The sequence below is a fragment of the Pinus tabuliformis genome, chromosome 5_2 (genome assembly GCF_031772625.1).
Source record: "Pinus tabuliformis cultivar Carrire ecotype Pingquan chromosome 5_2, CPIR1, whole genome shotgun sequence".
NCBI classification, from domain to species: domain Eukaryota; kingdom Viridiplantae; phylum Streptophyta; class Pinopsida; order Pinales; family Pinaceae; genus Pinus; species Pinus tabuliformis.
In genome coordinates this window covers 709,988,174-710,002,372 of record NC_142306.1, presented here as the reverse complement: position 1 = coordinate 710,002,372, position 14,199 = coordinate 709,988,174, and the positions used below count along the sequence as shown (strand labels likewise).

The 14,199-nt window shown below is 39.9% G+C and overlaps 1 protein-coding gene across 8 annotated transcripts in view; it reads right to left on the bottom strand.

The window, feature by feature from the left end:
- Positions 1-13,962, bottom strand: part of RAPTOR1 (Regulatory-associated protein of TOR 1) — a 119,443-nt gene extending 105,481 nt beyond the window's left edge. For 4 of the 8 annotated variants that reach the window (XR_016261835.1, XR_016261833.1, XR_016261834.1 and 1 more), the window contains exon 1: positions 12,832-13,948. Coding sequence is in view for 2 of the 8 variants with exons in the window: in XM_089436898.1 (XP_089293024.1) it covers positions 12,832-13,173 (342 nt within the window). In the remaining 6 variants the exon portion in view is untranslated. Of the gene's footprint in view, positions 1-12,831 lie in introns of all 8 variants that reach the window. The other 4 variants (XR_016261837.1, XM_089436898.1, XM_089436896.1 and 1 more) reach the window with 4 other exon arrangements.
- Positions 13,963-14,199: the final 237 nt, after the last annotated feature.

Below are 14,199 nucleotides of genomic sequence, written 5' to 3'. Positions count from 1 at the left end.
TCAACATCACCCACTTATTATTTGTTGACGACATACTCATATTTAGCAATGGTTACCATAGAGACATCTCTGCAATAATGGAAACTCTTTCCCTATTTGAAGTTGTTATAGGTATGATAATAAACCACTCGAAGTCTACTTTAACCCCTTTCAATCTAAATGAGGATGGGCTTCTTTTTATTCAAAACTTGTTTCTAATTTAACTAACTACAATGGACAAAGTCATTAAGTATCTTGGGTTCCGTCTAAAACCAAATTCATACAAGAAGGCAGATTGGAACTGGCTACCTTAGCAAATTGGAGCAAAGGCTAAGTGTATGGTGCTTTCGATGTTTATCATCAGTGGGCAGATTAGTACTAGTTAAATTGGTACTTAAGACCATACCAATGTATTGGATGGTGTACTCTTGGATTCCCAGGAGCATTTTAAAGAACATCAAGTGAATATGTTATAAATTTCTATGTGTCACTTCTACAAACAAATATGTTTTTCCATGGGTTAAATGGGATCGCATAGTGCTCCCAAAGGACTGGGGCAGCTGGGGTTGAAGCATCTTCCTTTTTTTCAAGTGCATTAGCCGTAAAAGCGAGTTGGAGACTTATTTCTTCTACAAGTCTATGGTTAATGGTTGTCTATCGAAAACATATCCATCCACTTACCATCGAGGATTGGTTTAGGTCCCCAAATAAAGAAACACACAATTGTCCTATTATATGGAAAGCTATCAGCCCCACTTTCCCTATCATTAAGAATGGATTGGCGTGGAAGACTAGTAATGGTCAGAATTTCAAATTGATATTGATCTGTGGTTCGATTGCAATGATCCTTACAGATTACCCACAGACCTTGTACAATATCTACAGGAAAGGGGCTTATACAAGCTGACATAGATTGTTGGACAGGAAGGTAATTTTTTGAATCCACAAATGTGGCTCTACTCCCATCATATTGATCTTCCACATGTTTTTAAAGAGCCATGGTCTATTTACACTGGGGCAGTGGCAAAGAGCCATATCCGTCTAAGTGAGGCAGAGGATGAGTTAGTTTGGAGAAATTTAGTAAATAGTCAATACCCTACAAAATCAAGTTATGCATACCCTATCGCAAATCACATCACCGAAGACCAAGCTGGATGGTAGAAGGAGCTTTTGGAGATTAAAATGCCCAGCCCAACTAAAACCAAGGTTTTCATGTGGTATATTGGAAAACAAGGTGCCTACTTCGGATTTTCTACAAAAAAGGCAAAAGGCAGGGTCGAGTTGGTGTTGTTTATTGTTAATTTTAACATGTTCTATGCTTAGAGCAATTTATTGCAATTTTAACAGTTAGCTCAATATCTTTTCCAAATTAGCAATCACATCAGCATTAAAGTAAACTACAGATAGAACATAAACATAAATCGCAAAAGACAAGCCAAGACAAGAGGACACAAGATGTAGCGTTAGCCAAGGACAAACCCCAATGTGGGGAAACCCTTGATCAATTCTTCTTATATGTTCTTCAATAGTTCAGCAAAGAGAGAGAGAGAGCGAGATAGTACATTTACAATAGAAGTCAACACTTTGACTTATCTAGATAAGAGCATAGATCATCTCTAAGAAGATGATACATGAGATCAGCTGAAGACATGTTGCTTCAACTGATTCTCCAAGGTGACTCCTTCACCTATCATCATGTTGCATCTCGTCATCATGTTACACCTCACCATGTTGCACCCATCATCACAATGTTGGACCATATGACCATGCTATACACATCATACTGTTGCACCTTATGTTGCACTATTGTCCCAGTGTTTGGCACTGTTGTACCTTGTGCCACTGCTGCATCATGTTGTTGCCCATGTGCTTGCTACACCATAGCTGCTTTGTGTACTTGCTGCACCAAGTACCATACTGTTGTACCAATGTGCTATATTATTGCAGCACCATGAACTTGCGGTTGCTAAATCATGTTGCTAACTTGCTGCAATATATCATATTGTTGTACCTCACCATTGTGTTGTGATACACTTCATTACTATACCCATCATCATGCTATAGCATTTGCCATAATGCTGCCATATCATATCATCATGCTGTTTGTTGCATTTAGGAAGCCTTCAAAATGTGGTCATGACAGTCTAACCAGCCTTCACACATCAGCTGCAACACGCTGCCACATCATATCATATCATGCTGTTGTTTACTGCATTTAGGACAACCTTCACAGTGTGGTCATGACAATCCAACCAGCCTTCACACATCAGCTGCAACATGCTGCCACATCATGTCATATCATGTTGTTGTTTGTTGCATTTAGGACAGCCTTCAGAATGTGGTTATCATAGTCTCACGCCCTCCACCAATGTGTCACCACTGCTCCAACAGTCATCTTGACCTCCATTAATGAACTCTGCCTCCTTCACGCTGTCTTAAAGCCTCCCTTTCTTGTTGTGGCTAGGGATTAGGTCTACTATAGGTGGACTCTTTCTCCTCCACATAGGGTACTTAGGTTTCTACCATCGCTGTGTTAGATAGGGCAACGTTAGGGATTGTAAGGACAGCGTAGGTCTCTTCACCATGATTGCGTTAGGGCTTCTCCATGGGGCAACATTAGGGCTTCCGCATAGGGCAACAAAGATTCTTCTCCATGAATGTAGATAAGGGCAGTGTATAGATCTCTTCGTTTAGGGCTAGGGCAAACCTCCTAGATCAGTGTATTCTCTTGGGGATTCTTCCTTCCATTAAAACCCAAATGAATGGAGAGGAAGAGATCACAAGAGAGTTGTAAGTGTGTCCAAATGACTTTCAAGGCACCTCTATTTATACTAAAACGTTGAGCACATGAGGGGTTTATTTGGTTGTTGGCCGACCTTGACGAATTGTCAGCTAACACAAATAAATTCATAACTCCATGAATACTTATCAGAATCAGATGATCTTTAGAACAATCCTACACCTCTCGATGAGAAGGATCCAAGAAAAATATCAAATGCCATTAATAAGATGACCCACATGGAGTTTGGCCCTAGTTGCCAATTTTAACACTCCCTCTCAACTAGGGAGAACTCCATCCGTTGATCCATCTGCCAGACTGTATTATCTCTGCCATCAGTGCCTTGCACTGCTCTGCTGAGCTCTGCTCTAATGAACCATGAAGAAGAAGAATTGATCGAGAATGTCTCATACCATGCTCTACTGAATCGAAGTCACTTTTATTAATCCCAGATCAATATCACAAGAGAGTGTCTCAAACCACTGATACTGATTCCAGATTAGTTTCATTGATCCCAGATCAATGGAGGTCATCCTAGCATAGAGAGTACGGTAGATAAAACGATGCATCCATCGATAGTACTACTATGGTCCCTAACCCCATTTCCCTGCTCATTGATCAGATGAGAGGTACTTCCCATGAGTCCCAGGCTGCATGGGTAGGATGCCTCGACAAGAGAACTAATCATCCTATCCCTAAGTCGCCTCGGGGTATCACAGGGGAAGGCTGAGCCATTCACCCTTTACACAAAGCACCATTAGGGGAGGGTGAGTCGCCCTATGGTCGCGTGTTGCTCCAGTAGTACCCCAAGCCCCCGAAGCTCCCAGAGCTCAATGCATGCAACATGCAGGACCCTCATAAGAGGGTCTCTCAACGACTCCAAGTCATTCAAGAAAGTCACAAATTTGACCTTTCCCTGGGGCTTTGACAAAATGTCTGCGACCTGTACATCGTTCTCAATGCGATGGAGCCTCCTCGCTCATTGACGTACCATATCCCTAATAAGGTAGTATCTGATGTCTATCTACTAGAGCAATCATAGATACAGGATTCCTAGACAATTGAATCCCCCCCTAGTTGACACAGACAGAAGATCAAGGTGGTATCCATCATGTGTACAAACAGCTCACTGAAGAGCTTCCACAACTAGGCCGCTTCATACGAGATCATACTCGTAGTTATGTATTCGGTCTCGACAGTGCTTATAGCAACTGACTTCTGCTTCCTGCTCATCCATGATATCAAAGTAAAATCCAAAGAGAACCAGCACTCAAAAGTGCTCTTGCAATCCTCTACACTGCATGCCTAGTCAACGTTCGAATAATCATGCAGCTTCACATTTACAGTAGTGTATCTCAATTCATGAGATTGTGCCCCAAAGATATCTCAGAAGATTCTTGTCACCAATCCAATGAGGCTCAACCATATATTAGCTCATCATGCTAACTACAAAACATATGTCTGGATGGAAGTTCACCAAGAACATCAATGTGAATGAGTTTATGAAACTCAGAGGCATTTCCCAAATCTAGTTTGGTATCACTACCATATAACTTCTTGAAAGTTAAGATCCTCGAGGTAGTCATGGACTTGCAGTTTACCGTTCCACATTCGGAATCCAACTCCCTCTTACTTCTGCAAATGAGAGGATCTGCACCTGTCAGAAATAGGTCATCCTTAGAAGGTGCCAGTGTGAGAGGTCTATCATCCACAACCTTCGAGCAATGGTTTGGATCGGTTTCACTCTTAGTGAATCTTAGCTTCATCAAACAGCTATCAATCCTCTCATACCATGCCCGAGGTGTTTTGCTTCAAGCCATAGAGGGCTTTCTTCCACCTGTATACATGAGATTCTCGATCATGAACCTCAAACTCTTCGAGTTGTTCCAAAACTGTGGACTTGCTACATAAGGGGAATAGTCCCCTTGTAAGATTTTCATTCGATACATCTCAGACATGTACCTTCATGCTCTTCTTGAATTCAGGCATCCCTGTCACCATCTGACTCACATCGGGTAGGGCCCCATATAGACCTTTGGTGTTATAGATGAGATATGTCAATTGACATGATCCCCAATGGACCATCCTGCAACATGATACAAATTGCCAACCCTGAACCCATGAGAAAAATCATCTTTGAAAATTCTATTTTCAAACACATACCTTTCCATCAATGAATGCCACCTTGTAGCCTTTGACTTCCATTGCTGAAATGGACACCAGGTTCTTCTTGCGATCAAGTACATAAAAGATATTTTGTAAATGAATCGGGTTACCCTCATTGAATTGAGGGGTAACATTTCCTACACCCTTTCCGAGATAGGTGGCATCGCCTCCAAGTATAATCCCACGATTGTTTCCATCTCTACCAAATTAGAGAGAGCATCCTTCTATCCGTTGAAGTGCTTTGGAGCACTACAATCAATAAGCCAAATTCCCAAAGAATCTAAAGGAGAGGACCAATACAAGATAACGCTTCTTAATCTTATCAAAAACAACATTTGATTCTTCATACCTAGAATTCCTTGCTTTCTTTGAAGATTCGGCTGTTACCTGCATTACTTGTCATTCCTCTGATCATTGAAGATGTCCCTGGAATGATTGTTATCGCCATCAAGTGATGTGTCCCTGCCATTTAGACACTCCTTCGCATAATGGCCGAACTTATTGCAACCAAGGCATCTGCTTCTCCTTTCACCCTTAGATCTGAACTTTCCATTGAAGTGATATTTAGATAGGCCATCAAAAGCTTTCGTTGTGCCATTCTGATTATATTCTCTGCTTTGACTTCACCCTTGGTGAATTTGAAGGGGGATGAGGAATCCATTGATCCTTTAGTCCTTACCCAACTGTCTTCGGTGATTGCTCTTTCACTCTTGCTTGGACATTGTTTCCACCTCAGCCCTAATACCATGTTAATTTTAGGTATGTTCTATGCTTAGAGCAATTTATTTCAATTTTCATAGTTAGCTCAATATCTTTTCCAAATTAGCAATCACATCAACATTAAAGTAAACTGCAGATAGAACATAAACATAAATCACAAAAGACAAGCCAAGACAAGAGGACACAAGATGTGGCGCTAGCCAGGTACAAACCCCAATGTGGGGAAACCCTTGATCAATTCTTCTTATATGTTCTTCAATAGTTCAGCAAAGAGAGAGAGAGAGAGATAATATATTTACAATAGAAGTCAACACTTTGACTTATCTAGATAAGAGCATAGACCATCTCCAAGAAGATGATACATGAGATCAGTTGAAGACATGTTGCTTCAACTGATTCTCTAAAGGTGACTCCTTCACCTATCATTGTGTTGCATCTCGTCATCATGTTGCACCTCACCGTGCTGGACCTTATGACCGTGTTGTACACATCATACTGTTGCACCTTATGCTGCACTGTTGTCCCTGTGTTTGGCATTGTTGTACCTTGTGCCACTGCTACATCATGTTGTTTCCCATGTGCTTGTTGCACCATAGCTACTTTGTGTACTTACTACACCAAGTACCATACTGTTGTACCAATGTGCTATGCTATTGCAGCACCATGACCTTGCGGTTGCTACATCACGTTGCTGCAATATATCATAGTGTTGTACCTCACCATTGTGTCGTGATACACCATCACTATACCCATCATCATGCTACAGCATTCGCCATAATGCTGCCATATCATACCATGTCATGTTGTTGTTTACTGCATTTAGGACAGCCTTCACAATGTGGTCATGACAGTCCAACCAACCTTCACACATCAGCTGCAACATGCTGCCACATCATATCATATCATGTTGTTGTTTGCTGCATTTAGGATAGCCTTCACAATGTGGTCATGACAGTCCAACCAACCTTCACACATTAGCTACAACATGCCGCCACATCATATCATATCATGCTATTGTTTGTTGCATTTAGGACATCCTTCACAATGTGGTCATTACAGTCTCTCGGCCTCCACCAATGTGTCACCACTGCTCCAGCAGTCATCTCGACCTCCATTAATGAACTCAACCTCCTTCACGCTGTCTTAGAGCCTTCCTTTCTTGTTGCGGCTAGGGATTAGGGTTGTTGTATGTGGACTCTTTCTCCTCCACGTAGGGTACTTAGGCTTCTACCATGGTTGTGTTAGATAGGGCAGCGTTAGGGATTGTAAGGACAGCGTAGGTCTCTTCACCATGACTGCATTAGGGCTTCTCCATAGGGCAACGAAGATTCTTCTCCATGAATGTAGATGAGGGCAGCGTATAGATCTCTTCGTCTAGGGCTAGGGCAAACCTCCTAGATCAGCATATTCTCTTAGGGATTCTTCCTTCCATTAAAACCCAAACGAATGGAGAGGAAGAGATCACAAGAGAGTTGTGAGTGTGTCCAAATGACTTTCAAGGCACCTCTATTTATACTAAAACATTGAGCACATGAGGGGTTTATTTGGTTGTTGGCCAACCTTGACGAATTGTCTTATAACACAAATAAATTCATAACTCCATGAATACTTATCGGAATCGGATGATCTTTAGATCAATCCTACACCTCTCGATGAGAGGGATCCAAGAAAATATCAGTTGCCATTAATAAGATGACCAACATGGAGTTTGGCCCTAGTTGCCAATTTTAACATTTATGCAAATCAAAGAAGTACTCTGTCAACCATTTATTCCTTTCTTGTTACAATACACAAGTTGTTTAGGTGATTTTTACTACAAAGCGTGGGTCAGCATGTCAATGGCTTAGGAACACACTCACAAAAACATGGGAGCAATGGAGTACAAATCGAGATGTGAAAGATTTCAAAGCTATCCCTTTATTAGGATTTTGGTGTATTTGGCTGGCTAGGAGTAGATCCATCTTCGGTGACAAGTTCAAACCTCACCTGATCACTGTTGGCCAGGCTCTAGCTATCCTTGACCTTCTCCCCGAACCGAAGACTACTCAGCATCATAGAGTTAATATTGGGGTCTCTATTGATAAATCAGTGCCATTGGCATTTTTCAACAAAGCTGCGAAGGAGTTCCCCGTGCATGTGGTGGTGGAGCTCTTCTTCATCATAGTTAGTCACATATATGTCGATTAAATATGGGTTTTGGTGCAAGCACCAACAATTATGCAAATTTGATGGCTCTGTAGTTGCTTCTCATTTATGCACTTGAGCAAGATGTCATTGTTCTTCGTGTCTTTGGGGACCTCATTATTGCCAGCAATGTCACATGGTTTGGATTTGAATTCGAATTCGGCAATGATTAGGTTCGGTTTGAGTTCAAATTTTCTGATGAGGTTCGCCATTAAGTTCGTCTATATATCTACATGTATTAATTCAAAATGAATTATACGATAAAATAGTAAGAAATCAACATCAATGAACATCAAAAATGCTATCACGAACATGGAAACTGCAAGGATAAATTACAAGCTTGACTTGTGACATGAGGTTATGAATTTTGATCTATGGACTTGATCAATGGCTACGAGGTTCGATGAGGTTTGCCGAACCTCAAAAAAAATTTAAGGTTTGCCAAAATTCAAACCTCAAGGTTAAAGTTCGACAAACCTTGTGACATAGATTATTGGTTATAAAATGGATAAAAGGCAGCCATGTCACAACCTCCGTCTCATGCCTGTAGTGACTGAAATAAACAGAATCAAATCTCTTTTTAACATATTCTCCATATCACATATATATATAGGGAGAGGCCGACACATTATCAAAAGAAGGCATCACATTGGATACCAAGTCCTGGCAGATAGCAACGGAATGCTTACTACCATCGACCATTTAATGACAGGTATCTGGCTGCTTAATTCCTTGGCCCCACAGTCTACAATGCACAGTATAATTACATGAACAGCAAGGGATATAAATGTTGCTACTCTGTTGTAAATACAGCTACTCTATATTTCTCTTTCTGGAACTTTAGCTCTGTTTTCTGGACAACTTTTTGTACACTATGATAAGCACTGTAAACAAAATGCTATAAGCACTGTAAATGTAATGCTGTATCTCAAGTTCGGATTTTTCATTTTGAAAGTTGATTATATGTATAACATATGATAAAGTATCAGTAACTTCTGTAAAGGCTCAGCCTTATCTAAGAAAGATAAATCTCTTTTGGACCTATTCTGAATACATGCATGCCATGTACCTACAACATGTAATTTTATATCCTTTCAATTTTAAAATTTAAATTATGCTTTTTTGGCAAATACAGTCTGCCTCCAAGTATCAATAACCATTTTAGGTGCCTGAAGGTTTAGCCTAGTCGAAATTAGCAGTTGTAGCCAGACAGTAAACCTTTCCTTCCACCAGTGAGAGGGGATGGTGAACCTATTGCAAGCATGTAAGGATTCTGTCAGGAGGAGGAGATTCATGCAATGTTAGTAGAGTTGGAAATATTGTAGTGTTAAAACCTCATGCGGGAGCTCTGGCTGGAGGAGTAGATGCATGCAATGTAAGATGTCGGTCGCATTGCCAACTCCATTAATGGATAGATATATTGGAAGATTATTTTTGTTGTGAGAGAGTTCTCAATAGTTGGATGTTAGCTGTAGAGCGAGTGTTGAAATTATACAGCTTCACATCCAAACAACTGGCAATTTGATTCTATTTTGTTTGTAAATAAGATATCTTTCATTAATCAATGGGAAGCAGAACATTTCAGCTATCACACGGTTGTATATATACACCTTTCTTGTGTAAAAACAGTGATGCATAGTTACAGTGTACATTTCCTATCTCTCTCTTTGTTGTGGCTCTCTCCCACTGTGTCATAGCTGCAATTTTTCCCACTCTTAAAACATTGTATGCAATGAATGGCAGCTTAGGAGCCCAGCACTACCAATTACAGGTTAAGTAGTGGGGATTGCTTCTGCACTACCAATTTCAGGTTAAGTAGTGGGGATTGCTTCTGCACTACCAATTACAGGTTAAGTAGTGGAGATTGCTTCTGCACTACCAATTACAGGTTAAGTAGTGGAGATTGCTTCTGACTGTTAAGCTTTTTCATTTACTGAAGTTTGCTCCCTTCCTCTGTGCTGTAATCTGCAATTTTTCCCATTCTTGGACATTTTATGTATTGGATGACAGTTTAGTAGCCCTGCACTACCAACTATAGGTTAAAAATAGTGGAGATTGATTCTAGCAGTTAAGCTTGTTTGGTGAATAATTTTTGCCAATAATCATTGAGAGAATAAGAATTTGCACTTTCCTCAACACGAGGATAAAGTTACTGTTAAGCTCCAAGAATTCTGGCGTTCACATTATTGCACGTTGCAATTATACACAGATGCACATTCACATAAAGCTTTTGCAAGAAAGCCAGTAAATCCAGTTATATGAAAACCAGTTAGATAGCACTGGTGACTGTTGCAAAAAGACAAACTCAACAAATATAGATTAACTGCTGAGAAATATAACTTCATGCGAACATTTTTTGGGGTTCTCTTGGGTAGCCTGCTCATCAAGACACACTTCCTCCTTTTTACACCAAACCCATACCTGAAAATGCACTCAGAAATTTATTTCAACCAGAATATAAGTGTTGGAAGTGTTAGATGGGGAAATACACCCATGACAGGGGACAGTCCCTGCACTTCCCACTCTCCCAAGGACGTGGGTACTCAATTCTCTTACAACTTAAATCTATATATTCTGAGTTCTCTAAATATAATGAAAAATTAAACAGTGATGAATGATTTGGGAACTGTTATTAATGATTATTATGTTGTTACATCATTAAATGTATCATTTATCAGTTATTATTTTACTTGTGAATTATAATGACATATGTTATTGGCACATTGTTATGTATGAGATTTCAATAATTTAAGATCGATTTTCATAATTTTTAAATTTCAAACTTTTAGTATTTCAGGCAAGATCCACTTAGTTGGAGACCCCAATGCCCCCATGTCATTCTCTAGAATTTGGGGGTGCTTCCACACATCCCCCAAACTGGATTCCCCACTTGCGCATCCCAGAAACTTGGTGGAACAATGAATTCTTGACAAAGTATTATATTTAATTGTTAGTAAAATGCACAGTGCACACTTAACAATCTTGTAGACATTTTTATGTTTTCTCTTTGGTAACCTGCTCATCACAACACACTTTCTCCTTTTTACTGTAATGGGCAGGGAATTTGTTTTCAACCAAAACAAGTGGTTGACAAAGCTTTATAGTTTATGGATCTTCAACAGACCCCTTATCAAACCATATCCACTGGCAAACATTATTTAGTTGGATTGGGTGTGAACTTGACGTAACAAAACTGTAGGTCGTCCAAGAACTGCCATGTTGAGGAGCAGGATCTGAAGATCAAAAGCTCCAAATTTACTAATGCAATAGGAATTGTGGTAAATCCTGGTCAACCCTTCAGAAAAAACACCTCAGCTATGAGCATTCAAGTAGTGTGATTTGCCCACCAGTGATACATTAGTCATGCAAGAGCTAATTTTCAGCAATTAATCATACAACATCAGCTGAAAACACTTGCATTGCAACAGCAAAGTTCACAAATATCTTTAAAAAAATGAAAATACAGGAATGTATGAGACCTTTCAGAATGGAGAGATGAACTCCAATGGTATTGGTCTCCTCTAAATAAGAGTGACTAGGAGGGTAAGTATAGGATTTGTTATTTCCACTGGAACTGATCTCCACAACTCAGGGTCAGATATGAAATACCAATACAAGCAATGACAAGCTCAACACTAAGGCAATGACTAAATGTTGGAATAGTTCGAGCTGCAAGATTAAGTTGATGGTTCAATTCAATATATAAAAGGAATTGAGTCCAAATAAGTGCAGAGTGATAGACAAAAAAAAACAAAGCTTTTGTTGTGTTGTGAACCTGAAGACCAAGCTGAACAGCAAACCTTTCAACAAATCTTGCAATGGCACAAATCACTTAACTCCAAAACCAACTTAGCCTACTACCCAACATACTAGTAATAGAAAAATCCAGGTTTTTATCAAAAGAACACATTTCCATATTTGGTTACAAAATGGAGCACAACCACCACCTTGTACAGAGGCTGGGAGAGAAAGCAGGGCCCTTTGTTCTATCCTTAACTTAAGGTCAGATATAAAGCACCATGTCAAGCAATAACAAGTTCAATGCAAAAGCATGTGTGAATGTTGAAAGAACTGAATTTCTCACTCAAATCAATATCTTAAAAGGGGTTGGTTCTAAATAATTGTTAAGTGACAAAAAGAAAGTAAGTGCTTTGTTATTAACATGGGGGGCAAACTACCCACCTTTCCACAATTCTTGCAGCGCTGAAATCACTGAAAACCCAAACAAACTTGGCCTCAACATGGTCTGGATCAAGGAATTCAGTGTCCCCGTTCAAAAATCGTGAAACAAGAGAAATAAACCCATGGGTGTTGACGTGTTGTGGTGATCATTTGCCCACTGCCACATTGATAAAGGGAGAGAGGCTGAAACAAAGGGGATCCCGAAAGGCTAAGCTAAAAGAGTCAAATGGAGATTCACTGGCACGGGCCAAATAAGTAACGAAATAACAGAGTGTTAAATCCCGGCGAACTCTAGTTTGCTATATTTCTAAAGCATTGCAAAAGAGCTTCCAATATGGTGCACACCAGAATGCAGTGACAGAGAATAACATATAACCACTAAACACTCAAGCAACTTACCCTAAGGAGTCTGGATCAAGGTGTTCAATATCCCCAATCAAAAATCATTAACAAGATAATTTCCCCCTTGGGAATTTACCGAATGTTACTGATCACGAATTGACATTGCATCGCAACACAAACAGACCTATTAACGAACCCATTTTCAAGCAATGTGCAACGTACACCATAAATACGTAGTCAGAATTTCAGGTAAATACAGACACCAGTCATGAACAGAGAGATACACAATCATTAAATAGATTAAAAACAGAAACAGAACACCCATAATATTGATGTAGTCATATTAAAGTGGAAACTTAACCCATAATATTGATGTAGTCTTGGTAAAAGTGAAACTTAATCGTGATCGACGGTTATGCCACTTTCATTTTTTCAGTACGCTTGCAGTTAAGAATGCATCACACGGACACCAAACTTACCCGGTCTTTCATTCGCCACTTGGATACCAACCCGCTCTCAGACGGCCCAGACGACGCCGAGGCTTCGAAGGCATCCTGTCTGGAATCGCGAAAACACACTTTAGGAGGCAAATAAACTATACTGCTGCTGGTATTACTACTCGCACTAGCTACACAAGCGAAAACAGCATCCCCGTGTACCCTCCTGCTAACAATTTCATCCGAAATCAAAAGCCGCTCAGGCATCTCATTACCAGACATACCGTTACCATTCACGCTTCCGTTTCCGTCCGCCATATTATGATTATTACCGTCCTTATTACAGCCTATTGTATTCAACACGACCAGATCCCCCAGTGCCATCCAATATAAACCCAATTTAAAACTCACTTCCGCTATATTAAAAACCCCCTTCCGTTATATCTATCCCCAACTGCCATCCAAATAACCCCAATTCAAAACCCTCTTCCGCTGGACCTCTTCTCTCCCGTACTTATAGCCCGGTGGTACCCCAATTCAAAACCCTCTGCTGTATTTAACTCTAACGTGCCAACAATCCCGAGGGCTTTGCTTTCTTTTGTTTTTTTTCTTCAGCCGTAGCTAAAGTAAGTTATAAAGATAAATCCGGGGGCCGCCATGGCTGCTGAACGCTCGTACCGCCAAACCCTGCGTTACATGAAACACTGACAAGAAGAAGTGCAGCCGTGTTTATCCTTTTTTGATTTTTATTTTTCTTCTGTGATATCACAAACTCTCTGCAGGAAAACCTAATGGCCGCTGCTGCTATGCTGAATGAAAGCGTGCTGTAAATAGTTAGAAGTATTGAAGATTGAGGACACTTGGTGCCGAAATACGTGCAAGCCCATCTGATATGTATGCTTAAAATATGCGAATATGCTTAAAATATATATATCTATGTATCTTCCGCGAAGACTCGAAGCAGCACCAGCAAGAGCGGACGAAATGCTTGAAGATTGTACCAGACGGCCATTAACATGTACAAATTTAATGAGAAGTATCGGGGTTTTGGTCTCTTATAAACCTCCCTTTTTTTTTCCATATAAAGAGGAAGCCTAGATGGTGGAGTTTTGACAATGGTATTAAAAGCAGAAGGTGCGTTTAATTTAAAGCACTTTCAGATGCAGTCTAGGGTTTTTAGGGTTTCGTTTTGACCAGTGATAGTGGATACCTCGTCAAAGATTTTGGTAATTTTATTGAGAAAAATATATGGAGTTATTTATCATTTTAAAATAGATATTTTATATCTTATTTCTGGCCATAGCTGGTGTATATCTTAATGATGGATTCTTAGGTACTTCGTGGTTTGTTTTGCTATTTTTTTATATAGTTATTTTGGTATATGTATCTATCTATTTATCTATATATGCT